Source organism: Protomyctophum parallelum (genome assembly GCF_964188405.1).
Source record: "Protomyctophum parallelum genome assembly, chromosome: 19".
Lineage (NCBI taxonomy): Eukaryota > Metazoa > Chordata > Actinopteri > Myctophiformes > Myctophidae > Protomyctophum > Protomyctophum parallelum.
Window position 1 is genome coordinate 42,094,500 of NC_139717.1, and position 15,670 is coordinate 42,110,169.

The 15,670-nt window shown below is 42.0% G+C and overlaps 2 protein-coding genes across 3 annotated transcripts; both read left to right on the forward strand.

Moving 5' to 3' along the window:
* The first annotated feature begins 255 nt into the window (after nt 1-255).
* On the forward strand, nt 256-3,578 carry faua (FAU ubiquitin like and ribosomal protein S30 fusion a). Its single transcript, XM_083790154.1, has 5 exons — nt 256-330; nt 1,106-1,187; nt 1,764-1,908; nt 3,162-3,217; nt 3,338-3,578. Exons 2-5 carry the CDS (start codon nt 1,113-1,115, stop codon nt 3,461-3,463), a joined length of 402 nt encoding a protein of 133 aa, XP_083646280.1. The 5' UTR covers nt 256-330; nt 1,106-1,112; the 3' UTR covers nt 3,464-3,578.
* A 1,945-nt stretch (nt 3,579-5,523) lies between these two features.
* Nucleotides 5,524-10,280, forward strand: arf6a (ADP-ribosylation factor 6a). 2 transcript variants are annotated; one of them, XM_083790153.1, is made up of 2 exons: nt 5,524-5,718; nt 6,639-10,280. In XM_083790153.1, the coding sequence occupies exon 2, from the start codon at nt 6,664-6,666 to the stop codon at nt 7,189-7,191; it is 528 nt and encodes a 175-aa protein (XP_083646279.1). In that variant the 5' UTR covers nt 5,524-5,718; nt 6,639-6,663; the 3' UTR covers nt 7,192-10,280. The 2 variants fall into 2 exon arrangements, with proteins under 2 accessions (XP_083646279.1, XP_083646278.1); XM_083790152.1 differs by having other exon boundaries at nt 5,525-5,718; nt 5,918-10,280.
* Nucleotides 10,281-15,670: the final 5,390 nt, after the last annotated feature.

Sequence of the window (15,670 nt, forward strand, 5' to 3'; positions counted from 1 at the left end):
GACCTGACAAACTGGTGTATGACAGAATGTACTCAAAGTGGGGTCCATCAAAAGACACTGGTTTCCAAATGGACGCATATAGATCGGTAAATGGAACCAATTTGGTTCATTGAACTCGGTTATTGATGTCCTTTAAATTAAAACTTTTTTTTATTTTTTGAGAATCATCACTTAGGTGTAGTTGGTAATTAACTCCAGAGGGTGGCGGTAATGCAACAGCAAGACGTCGTTAAATCCCGATGAACAAGAAGTGGAAAAGCACACATGCGCAGTAGCGACGCCAGAAAATTCCTTTTCGTGCTCAGTGCTGAACAACTAGCATCAAACGCGGTGAGGCCCGCACGTATTTCATTAAAAATATCACTTTTATACATCGTTTTGACAATCCAACGGCCGATAATACGGATAATATACACGTATTTACCATAACCGAGCCATTCCTCGCTTCGGTCCGGCGATATTAGAGTTATATTAGTGATGTTTGAGCGGATTGTCTCCATGTGGCTGGCTGTTTACGCTTAGCATTGCTAGCTAGCTGCTAGCCTAGACAGTTGGAGACACTTTGATTTGCGTTAACTTTTCTGTTCAATTGGAAGCCTATAAACGTATTCCAACGGTCGTTGGAGAGTATATTTAGGTTCATTTAAGGTTAATGTCCCAATGACAATCGATGTAGTGCTAAAAAGGGGTGGTATTGGTAACCTTTGACGACGTGACGTTGTTAGAAAACACATTTCCGCAGAGCTAGCCAGTAACTGGAAGAAATTAAGTGCATTAACTCAAGTACTGCATTAACTTAAGTACTGCACTTAAATAAGTATTTTTTTTAGTTAAGTTAAAACTCTTGTTTAATATACTTGTACTTTTCCCATGTGTGACGATACTTTGTACTTTGACAGCTTTAGTAGGTACTAGTAAACCTTTTTGCTGTTTTAAATGAATGCCAGCCATTCAATGTCTGAATAAATAAAACTATTGAAGTGATGAAGTTTTTAACTGTTAACATATTGCTAATTACAATATGATTTTATGGGTTATGCATTTATTTAGTAAAGTAAAACCTCTGGGATTTATGACTTGGTTCAAACTATTGTTTTGGTTTCAGCTTCAAGATGCAGCTTTTCCTGCGTGCCCAGAACACTCACACCCTTGAGGTGACCGGAGAGGAGACTGTCCGAGATATCAAGGTGATTTGATCCACCACTGTGGTGTAAATGTACCAGTTTTGAACAGTGGTTTTCAACCTTTGTCCCCAACTCAGATGATAAAGTGCCCTGTGCACACTGAAATGAAATGAAAGGATATCATGTTTACCCAGGGTAACTGGACTAAGCTCAATAACTTGTTTACAGCCAGGCCCTGCTCATAGAACATTTCATGGTAGGGGTTCAATGCCTTGTTCAAGGGCACTTCAACCGTGGTAATTTTAACGTGCCGGTCCGGGGATACGAACTAGCGACCTTCCAATATCAACACCTCTCCACAAACCGTTCGGACACCGCTGCCCCTACACAAAACATGCATGAGCAAATTAACACCTGTTTTAACATTGAGATGTAAACGTAACCTAGGATATTATCCATGATTAATAACAGTTGCCTGAACAGTCTTCAGGCAAGGTAAGATGTCCAGTTGTCTGTAGTGTTTCACTGTAATTGATATAAGGTCGGAAGATTATTTTGTTGGCTTTTTTGCAATGGGGTACAACTTAAGCCATTGCTGTTGAAGGAGAGTAATACATTATTGCATGCATTGTTTTTCAGGCCCATGTCCAGGCACTTGAGGGTCTCCAGGTGGAGGAGCAAGTGCTGTTGCTAGCTGGCTCCCCACTGGAGGATGACAGCCTTCTGGCATCCTGTGGCATCTCTGAGCACTGCACTCTGGAGGTGGCTGGCAGGCTGTTGGGAGGTCAGTATACTAATCTCTAAACGATGCTAGCCTGGTTAATAAACCAGACCGAATCAGCCGTTGGCAACAAAAAAAATTTGCCTGCCGGCGGATTACGGTCTGGAGAGGCTCAATTGTACGCCCATTTCCTACACCAGAGAAATGGGGCGGCCAATCGGGACACGGTATGCAATATGGGCGGGCTTTGGTACAGTGACTTTCAATGCTTGAGACCTTTGACTGACAGTAGCTCTGACCAATTGCGTCAAAGAGAAAATGTTTCAACCCGCCCCCCCTGGAAATGAAATCCAAGCTGAGCCTCCCCAGACTAATATCCCGCGGTCCGTGCGATATTAGTCTGGTTTATTAACCAGGCTAAAACGATGCCACTCAGACCTAAACTGTTGATTAAACACAAACTGATATGCCAAGAGTGCAAGAACATTTTGGTGTGGGAAGTTTACCCCTGCTATGTGTCATGCTATGTATGAGGTTCTCAACTAATTGTGAACCAGGGACCACCACCCAGTAGGAATCAACCTGGGTACCACTGTTGTGTTGGGAGGGGATATGCGCTAAGATTAGTGCTTTAACACTAATCTTATTAAATTGATGTTAACTGATATATTGGTACCCTTGCCCTTCTTGATATTCTAACTCCCTTTTCCGTGGAATGTCTTGACCTCTAACTTTCCAGTAACTGACAGACAACGTTGATGCATCATAAGTCACCAGGTCATTAGTGCACTTTTCCATTGAAAATAAATCTTCACTTTCCTACATTACTAAATGCATGGTCAGGGACCACATGCAATACCTTTTACCTGTTGAAACCCCCTGGTCTAGAGATTATTGGATTCCGCAGAGACAAAATCTTCAGTGTTAATAAAATAATGTGATATACAAAAATCTGATTATCTAAATGTATGGTCGCTCACTGTACTAGACATTTTTTAGATTAGACAGGAGCGTCTTCTGCAATATTTAGACATTCAAATTAAACTAGCAACACTTAAACTAGCAAATGCTCAGAATTGTTTTAATTTATTGCTGTATAAGATTTTCCATTTCAGGCTATTGAAAGTGATTTGTAATGGTCTGCCGTATCCATTCACCATTCATAGGTCGGCTGTTTTCACATAAAAGACCGCGTTTGGGAACCAGTAGTGAACAGATCCTGTGATGGTGTTTCCTTGAAATGCCTTCCTTGTGAAGTTTGATTAAATGTAGACTTGGCTCTTTAACTTAAACCATTTCCTCTTTCTGTTCACCAGGTAAGGTCCACGGTTCTCTGGCCCGTGCCGGCAAAGTGAGGGGACAGACTCCCAAGGTAACTCAACCCAAATCCTTAATACTCCTTGTGACAATTTGCTTGTCTTAACCGGTCTCATATTTCAGTTGACATGGACAAATAACCTAAATGTTTGTTCCACCATGTCACTTTCTCCAGGTTGACAAACAGGAGAAGAAGAAAAAGAAGACTGGCCGTGCCAAGCGTCGCATCCAGTACAACAGGCGCTTCGTGAATGTGGTGCCCACCTTCGGCAAGAAGAAGGGCCCCAACGCCAACTCTTAAGAGCTTGAATGGCCTAGAGGAGAAGCTTTACCATCACATCCAGTCAGTTTTTACTGGATTAAATGTTATCCTCCTGTACATGTACAGAATAAAGATTTGAAGGTTCGGACAAAAAGTTGGTTGTTTGGTGTGCCAATGGTTTTGTTGTACTGGTGTAACTTAAGTTAATGTAACAAGCTGTTTTACACACGGCAATTCAATTACATCTTTGAATAGTATTGATGCGGGAAGGAGAGACAACCGCACACTGCCACTTGCTGGGTTCAGAGCATTTATTGAAGCAACGTTTCGGTCTTGCGACTTTCCTCAGACCTTCCTGAAGCCAATTGTCATTGTATCTGCTATACAAGTAAATCTTACACACAGCAACATTGTCGTGCCAATAATCACGGTAAAGAACATCATTATAAAAGTGGGACATTGCTAAAAAAGAAAAGCCCAGTTTTCGGGTTACCTGAGACGACTGTTTCTTAAAGGACCACTTCTTCACCACTTTTCAACCTATCTTCATGTAATAGGTCCTCACTAATAATCATAAAAGGCAGATTCTTTTATACATTTTTACAAAAATGTTTAGATTTGTATTATAGTGAGAACGATGGCTTCCTTTTTCGCATTGCAACGGGTTTCTGTACTGACCACAGCTCTCCTATGAGACAGACTGAGTAGAGAGAAATTGTGCCATTTTATCATGATTATTAGTGAGGACCTATTCTATGAATATAGGTTGAAAAGTCCTAACTCCCAGGCCACTCATGCCAATTGCATTTATTAAATTATAAAATGTTTTTTTCTTTTTACCTACATAACACTAGATGTAGACTAAGATGTATCAATAAATTATTGAAACTGCCTTTTGAACACAAACTGCATGAATAAGTAGATCTGAATCTACAGCCTGCTGTGGTGGGACACTTCTACAGTGTCCAAAATGGATAGCATTGCATATTAGACAAACATACTCTGGGGGGAACTCTTCCTATATTTCACTTAAGGCAGTACCACTTGTGAACCAGTAGGTGTCCTACCCTGGTGGGTTTTACTGGGGTGGGCGTGTTACGATCATGTAATAGTGTTTAAACCAAACTAATGTGGGAGGCTACTTAGTTATTAGCACTAGCATTCACTATATGTGCTTTAATCTCAAATTCTCATCTGATTCATACTTGTGTATTACTATTACCTTAAATGCTTAATGGTCTTGAATAGAATCATTAGAATATGCTTAGTTTAATGTTAAATATTAAATTGTAACCTTGTTCGTTGACAGAGCTAACCTAACGATGGTGTAAAACCCATAGGTTTTACCCTAAGGTTTTAAATATGAACATCCACGTCATAGCTTAATCTCTCAATGGAGTCTGGAGACTTCGGTTTGTTTGTTTGAATGAATGAAATCAAATGTAGCCAGTACCAGTAGGAGTAGGTCAGGACATGGATATTTGTCCAAACTATTGTTATATGATCCATTACATGTACCTGTACTCATGTAGTGTAAGTGTTACTAGTGTATGTGTCATATTTTCACAAATACACACAATATTAGCTAACCGGACGTACGCTAAATAACACTGGAAGCCCAAATGGCGTCCCCTCCCCTTTATTTTCCTCCAACTATTCGTTCAATGTGGGTGGGTCGTTGTTCGGTCTTTTTCTTTGCAGGACACTTTGCCAAATGTTTTAGTACATAGCCATATCCCATAGCTTGGAGGGGACAGTAGCCCTGTGATTGGCGAGTTGGTTGTTGGACAACCGCCGATGACGAGGGGATAGATATTCCAATTAGTCGTTGAACATTGATAGAGAGAGGTATGAATCTATGATGATCTAAATGTATTATTTCGTATTATGATTAGGTTTATAATCCAAAGCTAGCTAGTGAATAAGACTAAGCTTTTTAAAATGAGACGTTTGACCAGCGCATAGGAGGGCCAACGGGCGACCTAGCATCAACTTGCCAATCAGATAGCGGCCGTCCTTCCGGCCTATGGGATCACACTATGGGAGGAGTGCACGGAGCGGAGGAGCACCAGCCCGGCCCAAAGGAAGTGGCGGCAGTTCGAGGTCCGCACCTTTTCCGGTATCACAGTTCAGCTCCGCCGCTGTGGAGGATCTAAACGGCTGGGTGGGAGAGAGACGTACACACACACAGACCAGACCAGGGAGAGAGAGAGGGACAGAGCGAGAGAGACGGCGAGGGGGAGAAACACAACCTGGGCTGGGGACGGTCGGGGGGTTGCTCACTGTAGTCGCAGGTATTGTTCACATTTTTCTCAGTGTGGTGTATGTATTTTTGTAAAGCAACAACGCCGTTCTCGTCACCGAGACAATGTTGTGTTTATTTGTATTATTTTAAACCCGTAGAACTGCGCGCGACGACCTAAAGTTGTGTGTTCTGCTGACACCCCTCCCTTTTTCCTCTTTTTTTGAACCGCTCGTCTTCTTGTGTTACAGCAGGGGGGAAGAAGAGCGCAAAGTCGGATGAATCAATGACCCTTTTGAAGGCAGGACGTCCCGGGCCGGTGCGGATAGGATACCTACCTATACCGGCGTTTTACTGATCGGGACAAAATGAACTGAAGCCAACCCGGTTGACGGTTGTGGCTTATTTTTTATTTAAAGAATCGACGGTGTGTCTTCTGGGTCCAAGTGTGTGGACACCCGGCAGTCAAAGAGGAAGTCGTAACTCCGGGGGCTCGCAAAGGGCCTGCCTGTACAGCGCTGTTATAACAGGCTTTTCATGAACATTACAATATTATATTCGTTTTAGTTTTTTTTTGTTGTACTGAAAACGTCTGGATTTCGGGGAAATATTAAGGACCTGGAATGTGGATTTTGAAAGGGGGAGCGTGTAGCCGACTGGTTGTTGTGAAATATAGGCTTTAATAGTTCTTTAGGTCGCAGAGCCGGTGGATTATACAAATATTGCCCACACCCTGCCTGTGTGAAGGCTGTGCGTGTGCCTGTGTGAAGGCGTCGTCGTCACGTTTGTCGCCCTCATCAATGGAATGCTAACTGATTGATCACCAATACCTCCACACAAACTTGTGACAGATCAACTTCCCTTTGAATACTGACAGCTGTGGCAGGCAACCCACCAGCACGATCACGTGGGCAGTTGTATTAACAAAATAGCAGCTTTTCTTTCCTCTTTCAAATTTCTTATCCCTGTAAGGAACTATTTATGAACAGCCAACAACATGGGGAAGATGCTCTCAAAGATTTTTGGCAACAAGGAGATGAGAATATTGATGCTTGGACTTGACGCTGCCGGGAAGACCACCATCCTTTACAAGCTGAAGCTGGGTCAGTCCGTCACCACCATCCCCACGGTGGGCTTCAACGTGGAGACGGTCACCTACAAGAACGTCAAGTTCAACGTGTGGGACGTGGGAGGCCAGGACAAGATCCGTCCCCTGTGGAGACACTACTACACGGGGACCCAGGGCCTCATATTCGTGGTGGACTGCGCCGACAGGGACAGGATAGACGAGGCCCGCCAGGAGCTCCACCGGATCATCAACGACCGCGAGATGAGGGACGCCATCATTCTGATCTTCGCCAACAAGCAGGATCTCCCCGATGCCATGAAGCCCCACGAGATCCAGGAGAAGCTGGGCCTCACGCGCATCAGGGACAGGAACTGGTACGTTCAGCCGGCGTGCGCGACGACAGGCGACGGGCTCTATGAAGGCCTGACTTGGCTTACCTCAAATTACAAATCTTAGTGGTGCTCCCGCCCAAATGTCCTGGACTATTTTGTATAGGCTTACAAGTGAAAAGAAGACGAGGGAGAACACTGAAACAAAATCTGAAGCAATTGAAGAATAACATGACCTCTCAATAACCTCTCTATTGAATATATATCTAGGAGAGGTGTGATTATTTCACCCCCCCCCCCCTCTTTGATAACGATGACTTCTCTATAACCCAGATTTTCTTTTAAACAAAAATACAATTGTTTTGGCTGGCTTCCTTTCTAGTTTGCTTTGGCTCTGTAGTATATTTCCCTTACACCCTGTATAATCAATACTGTCTGAATGCGCCATATAATTTCTTTAAGCTTTCTTTTTTTTCTACTTCATTTGTATACCGTAATTGGTTTTAGGGAATTTGGGGCCGTGGGTTAGGCGTTAGTGCATACATTTATAGTTTTGCAGTCAATAGAGGCTGCCCTGGTTCAGCTTTCGTATAGTATTCTCACCATGACCCAGCTTCAAATCCAAAGGATGGGGAATCCCACCGAGGATAGAACTTGTTCATATCTGTGTTGGAAGGCATAGCCTACATCAGAAGCATATCAATCCCATCGTTCACTTCAAACTGCCACCGTAGTTTGTAAGAATGTGTTTTATGGACCCGATAAGACCTCATTTAAGCACACCGTTTGTCATTGTTGATTGTACACAATTACTGAAATTGATTGAGGGAATGTGTTCGTAGTTATTTCCTGTGCAGTGATTCCATCCTTGTTACCTGCAATGGGAGGTGTGTGTGAAAAGCACTGTGTGGAGCAGGCTTATACAGGCACTGTGATAATGGTTAATATATATTTTTGTTGTTTCAGGGTCAGAAACGTATTGCCTCTATTTCTTTCCAAGAGCTTCCATTTACATTTGAGTGTTTTGTAGTTTCCGGCGCTGCCTTTTGGATGGGCCCTGAGTTACAAAGACCCCAAAAGACAAAACAGTATGACAAGTATTTACACTGCTGAGTCTGCACTTTGGGTGGGGTGTATGGGTTTACCAACTAGGCGGTTGAGGAAACAAACACAAACGCCTTTGCCCTTTTGACTAATGTGCACGCTTGACTATATTCTGACTGACTTTTGGACCTCAGCAAGTGTGTGCTAAAGTCCCCAACCCCCAGTGAGTGCTTCAGTAACTGGGACCTCAATCAATTTTTGGGGGTTTTTTTGCCCTCCATCAACATCTGCCTGTGCAATTGTGTCATGCAGTCAGTCCAAGAAACCAGTAATGTTCATAAGTTATAGTCGATAAAGCTTTTAGTTTTATTTTTTGTTCTATTTGCTATGCTGAAGAAATAAAAGAAAAAAATATATATATCCAGATTCCAAAATGGAAGTGGAATGTCATTCAATGAGTCTACTGCTGTCAGAACATAATTCCAGCCATGAGAAGTGCAATTTGTGAGAAGAGGAAGTGAGTCAGTGCTGTAGTGGTTCAAAGTAAAACTTCAGCTTTGCCTGGTTTCCTGGTTCTGTTTCAACGTGTGAGTCACTACCTGTGAATAAATGATGAGATCTCTAGTTTCGAGGTAGTGATTGTCGGCTTCGCCTACTTTGCCTAAGGTCTCAGTGTATCACTTTGTCCATTTATAACAGTGTAGTAAAAACAGTAACTATACTTTTCTCCTGACAAAACAATCCAGTAAAAGCCAAACTTGTGAAATGGTTAGGTATGTACTATTGCATTGCTCCTTGCAAAAGTGACCGTTTTGACATATAATGTTGAATGATCGCAGATAATCAAGACAGATTCTATGTGATATGATCAAAATGGTTTTCTATGTCGCCTGTCGGTAATACGAACTGTATATCAAACCAAACCAGTAGTCAATTAAAATGAGTTTCAAAGGGTCTCAATTGAACTGTAAACGGCACTGTTGTTATAGTTTTATTAATCCCTGTATAAGAAAATTACACTCGAATGCTTTTCATTAGCTCAGAAGTATTTCACAGTAGCATCATATTTGTCTGTTTGGTATTTGCAAGGTAATCCCACAAAAAACGATGTACGTTTTAATGGCAAATCTCTGGGTAAGTGGAATGCATGTGGTTTACTGAGAACTTGTTTGGCTCTGATGACGGTGATCTCACTCTGAATGCTCGTGTGACCAGTGGGGTTAGGATGACTCGCACAATAGGACCCGGCTAGCCTGGCAGTTTGCCCTTGGTATACAAGTTGCCTGTGGGCACAAATCTCTGATCAGGTTACCATTTGCAAGCAGTGAGAAAGGAAAATGCCCGGCTGACCTGGCCATCTTTAGTTCTTGCTACTGAGACTGATTGTAGAGTGATTTATGGCTGTGTGTGAGTGAGCGTGAGCGGTGAGTTCACCACATGAAGTGTCAGGAAATGCTTTAAGATGAGGATACTTGTCACAGAAATTGTTGTTTTAGGAGTGGCTTGCCTGATGTAGCGATAGCAAATATGCAGCTCTACTTTTACCCAGATCCTCTACTAAACACGCAAATTAAATTAAAAGGGTTATATTTATTACTGTTAGTTACACCTTGCTGTAAACTATAAAAGCAGAACTAAAATTTCAATGTCTGTTGTTCCTTGAAAAAAAATGACCTGAGATTATTACACTTATTTACAATGGGTTTTGTGTTATTCAAAAATGCAAGTGATCAATTGAAATGAGAACAATTGATGAACAGCTCATGTATGAGAGATATCATGTTTTATTGTTTTTAACGCGAAAGTAGTAACAGTTATGTTCAGAACAGTCAGCCCCAAAACAATCCTGTTTCTCGAAAGAAGCAAAAATACTACAAACTGTTTCTTTAAAAAAAAACATGAATGTGGAAACTTTAAGATTATCACTGGGTTTTATGATTTTTTTAACCAATGAAAAGTATTGACAAGAGCTAAGACATTCAATCCTGTGAAGGCATGAATGTTCTTTCATTATGTGGAATGGCTCTGTTTGTCATGGGGTGTTTGTTCTGTGGCTGTTGATTTGGAGTTTGACCTTCTGCAGTGCTGAAGTCACACCAGTCATGTGACATGATTCAGTCTATGGAGGACAAGTGTACAAGACGAGAATGAATTACACAACCATTCCCAAAACTGTCTTGTCTCCACTTTTCATTTCCTAAAAATATCCATAGATTGTCCGTAATCTATCTTTCACTAACTGTGTGCTACAGTCATACATACTGGAGACGTCAATTTGCCTTACATGCAAACTACAAAGACCTGATGGCCGGCTAATTTGTTTCAACAGCACGTTTGTTTCCTTGTTTCTTTCCACTCAAGACCTCTGGTGGTAGAAGAGAAGTGGAAATGCAACAGTGAAATCTATTGGCCTCTTTTGTGCTGTAATCTCAAAGTGAAACCCAGTGAACACTTTCAAGAGAAACTCCACTGCTCGTGCAGCAGTGAGTGACCCTGACTGAGTCGTGCACATCACTGGCCTCTTGTCCAGCTGTCACTACATTCAGCAGATGCTCTGCTCACACTGGTGTGTGTGTGTGTGTGTGTGTGTGTGTGTGTGTGTGTATGTGTGTGTGGACACACAACTGCCGTCATGCTCACCTGTGATTCTGTGACTGTGGGATAAAGGGCACAGTTCAAGAGCTGTCTCTCAAGTTCATTTGAAACGGCTACTATTTTTGAGACGAAGATGTGAGCAATTTGACGACATAATGCATCTAGTGACAGTCTAACTGTTATACACTGACAACACCTAGTTGTTTGGTTCAAATATTGTGAGCATTACTTGTCAAAATGGACACAATAAAACCCTCCATCCTGAGATTATCCTTCAGTTTGCCTTTTGATGGCCAGACAGACAGATAGGAAGACAGGATTAGGCTGGCAGATTCCAAAATAAGAATATAAAGGAGAGAAAAAATAAGTAAAGAATAATAAATCATTCTAATAAAAATAGAAGATTAAAGTAAATTAAATGTGGGTGTGACCATGTATATTAAACCACTGTGACTAAATATAGACATAAGTATCATGTATCGTCTACCACCAGTAATGAATGGATATATACAGTATGTAGGCCTACAGACTAATTGACTTTGATGTGAGGCTGATACACTGCCATCCAGCTACACAGTGGGAATACGGGTACTATATCAATCTATAGTGAATGTGAAATGAAATAGCCTCGGACAGCTATACCTGGTCTAACACTTGTGATTCGTTCACAGGGAAATGCATACCGGGGTCTGATTTGAATGAAAGACTGGGCAGAAACGGCTTCATTTTCGTTTGCATTCTGCGTAGCCCCAAGCGCTTCCATTGTGTGCTGTGAGAGGTGGGGTTGGACTGATCTATTGTACTTGTGCGAAGGGGTTGGATTCAAACAATAGTCTTTAATGGAGCCTATTGGCAGTTCCTCTCTAATTTGTTTACTCAGGCGTTCCTCTTAACATGTAATCCTACCTCAGTTCCTCCTGTGACGAAGCAAGCGGCATCGCTCACAACACAAACAGACAAGACTCCACTCCAGGTCCATTAGGATTTAGTTTTTTTTATTCATTTCAACAGGTCTGCATGCTTGACATCTAACTCTGCACCCCCTGCTCACCCCTGTAGTGATGATGGCACTGCACAACAGTTTATCGAGCTAATCGATCAATCAATTATAAAAGAATAATAACGTATAAATATGAGTACCGTAGAAACTAACACTGTACGTGGTATAACCACAACTTGAATTGTCCAAGATTGCAACCAGCATTGCTAATTATAATGTGAAAAAACGATAAAGATTAAAAAAAGAAAATAAGAATAATAGTTGCAGCTAAACTGTAAAGAAGGGTCTGCTGACATATTCCATGCTGTACATACAAAATGCATTTCTGCCTTTGCTAATCTTTGTTAATTCATGTTGCTTCACCTGCTACTAAACCTGGGTGTTAATGATGTGTGCTTTTTCTTGCCAGCTAAATGCTGGCCGTGATGTGAAAGAAATTCATATGAAATCTCTCAAATGGTAAATTAAAGATGGTTTGGATGACAAGGACACACATGCTGCATCTAAGACACAGCGAGCCTTTTGAAATATGTTCTTTTAAGTGTTTGTGTTTCTTTTCCCTCTGCAGCTGGCCCTGTGTTTGCCCATTCTTGTTTCCATAGAGTTGCAGTGTATGGAAATGGAATGCTTGCATGTGGTGAGACACTTTAGGGGCCAAAAAGAATCACTGGAAGAGAGAATACTTGAAAATGCGTAAACCTTTATGTTTTGCTTCTCATGGATTTTCTTCGTACGTTTTCTATAAAGGTGTATGTGTTTAAATATTAGTTTGAGGCTGATTTGTTGTATTTATGCAAAGCATTTATGGAATGCAGATTTTTGGCAATACTTAGAGACCATATTTACAGACCACCTACAGTTAGGCTGATATGGACATGAGCTACATTTCTCTAGAGGCCTGGGAGTAAACATTTGTTAGCAAGTGTTGACATCTGTTAAGTTCTAAGTTTAATTGCATCGTGTTTTTTCGCTCTGCAACAGCAATATTTAATCAAGTTTGGAAGTTTTGTATCCGTACCATTACACAGTACTGTGTAATTAGACGGGACTAAACAAAGGCAGCTATTCATGATTAAATATAGGAAAGCTGTCATTATCAGTGAAGCAGAAAGTCATTGTCTGTGTGCGTCAGTGCCTTCTGATGGCTTGTGTCTGGTCTCTATTTATTTAAGCACGCTGGAAACACTGGAAGATTGCCCCTACGAAATGTATCAAATTGAGAAAATCATGTCTTAAGTTCAGTGCGGGCCACCCTAGTGTAGTGGTTAGAGTATACCATATCCATATGCCTTTCATGCGGAAGGTTGTGGGTTCGAACCCTGTCTGGGTCGACGTCAGCAAGGGCATGCGGTCGCAACAGGTTCCTAACGCCAAATCAAATGGTTTCAGATCTGAGCCAAGCGCGTCTGAAGCCTGTCCTGGACTGGTCGAAACAAACCCCCCAAATCTACAAGCACACAGCGCATCGCACCACGACATGTTGTGTGATCTTGTACATGCTATTTCCAAGTAACTAATAACCAAAGTTTGCAAGTAATTGTAGTGGAGTAAAAAGAACAATATTTGTATAAAAAAATCACACCCATGTGAAGTGAGTGGCACAACTCCGCGTGGGGGTCCCCGGAAGTTCCAGACCCACAGGACCACAGCCATGGTGCCGGGCCCAGTTCCGGCGAGCCACCCCATGTCCAGAACGGTAGAGAAATGAGAGAGTTACCATGTGGGTCTCTGGGGGTCCCCAGGGAGTCCCCGGGGGGACACTGTACTGTACTGTACTGTACTGTACTGGCACGTCCGAAATCATCACATACAGTATACAATTAATATGTGTTTGTGTGTGTGTTAGGTTGCGCACAGGTGGTGAAAAACAACCATGCTATTTTCGTGTTCATACCCACCCACCCAGCCACACACATAGCTCCGTAAGGGAGTTTTTGAACCACTCAAAAATAAAAGCACCTCAAAATTGCACTTGTGTTACTTTCTTCCACTATCAGAGTCAGCCGCCTGCACCTGATCTGCATCTGACAGATCACCAACAGTGATTTTATTACAGCTCCTACAATCCAACACACTCACAGTTTCTCAATCTTCAGTTCAGATCTAGTATGTACTATTATATGTACCATCAATCTCTGTCTTCTGAGGTCTCCTGGAGGTTAGTCACCATGCAGACCCCCCCCTCCCCCCCAGTTGCCCAGGGAAACACGTCCTTGCCTTTCCACAGTAGCTCGCGCAGCCTGCTTTTGTGGTTTCCTCTAAACCGGGACCATCCGGTCAGCCTATATATACGCCAAAACTGAATCTGGTCATTTGCACACGCACACATTATTATTTGATATCATTTAATGAATTGTTTAATAATTTATTAATCAAACATATTTATTATTGACATGTTTGCAGAGATAATCCTACAATCACATTATCAGATATCAAAGTGATCCCAATGCAGTTTTTTGTTTTGTTTTGAACTACACCAAAATCCAAATCCGATCCACTTGGGATATAGTGCAGGGGCCAACGCTGATATTTTCACAAATTGGTACCACGTAAGGTGACCGTAAAGTTTTTGTATTTTTGTATTCCTACATGTCTCTAGTTTACATCTTCCAATTCAGTAGCTTAATGCCAGTCATCGCCAGTTATATATATATGACCATAACATTAACAACTTATATGGCAACATTTTCAAATTTTCATTATGCTTTTAGTAGGATGTGATGTGTCAAACTAGGGGGGTTTCATGATTCTGAATCCATTCCAAGCATTAGTTTTGCATGAAAAACACGCCATAGCCACTTGCCCAAATCTGCCCAAATATGATGACCTCATCACAAAACTAATGCTTGCTGGATTCAGAATCATGAAAACCCCCTATGCTACTCACATGCTACTTAAAGCATAATGAAAGTTTGAATGTTTTACCGTATATTGTTTGCTAATGATATGGTCACATATAACTGGAGATAACTGGCATTAAGCTACAGAATTGGAAGATGTAACATACCAAAATATAAACTAGGAGCCCATTCTGGGCGGGAACCCCTTTTGGTGTTTTACCCCCTTAGGCCCATTTTGAGGTTCTGTACAGTATGTACAATATTAAAAAATGTAAAAGTTTTGATGCTGCTATATAAATATTTGAAGTTTTTCAGAAAATGTATAGGTCATGATTTAGAGGCGTTCTTTCAGGCCAAAATGGACTAGAGACAGGAATACAAAAGTACCACCTTACGTGGTACCAAAATTAGGCTTGGCCCCTGGACTAATAGGGATTAAAGGTTTTGAACTCTTTTGGGCCTCTGGAGAAAGGCAGAATAAGGATGTCGTCTGTCTGGTCTGGTCTGGACATGCCTCTGAGCTGCTCCTCAGAAGTCTCGTCTGACTGGACAGGCCTCAAAGCTGTTCCTCAGAAGTCTTGCCATTTTGGTTGTCATGGCCGCCACTTAAACAATCTAGTAAAAGTACCATGCGGGGTGTCTCTCTGCTCCAAGGCAGGCTCATAAGATCTTAAGAAAACTGTCACACATTGCATTTCCCACTGTCTGTCTCGCTGAATGTGTTAACAATTAAAGGGGTGCCACGGGCTTTGTGTGTGTGTGTGTGTGTGTGTGTGTGTGTGTGTGTGTGTGTGTGTGCGTGCGTGCGTGCATGCGTGCGTGCGTGCGTGCGTGCGTGCGTGCGTGCGTGCGTGCGTGCGTGCGTGCGTGCGTGCATGTGTTGTTAAAAATATATAGTTAGGCTTACAATTGGGAAAAGATTCAAAAGATTAACCCAAACCGTTATAGGGTTATTATAATTACAGATCACTGAGATCAGCTATTTTATTTTTGGCTTGAGGACTAGGGTTAATAATGACCCATTATATACATCCTGCATGTGTGCGCGCACATGCATGCATGTATGTGTGTCTGTGTGTGTTGTTCCCACTGCTGCAGGAAACGATGCAAGCTGCCAGATATAATTA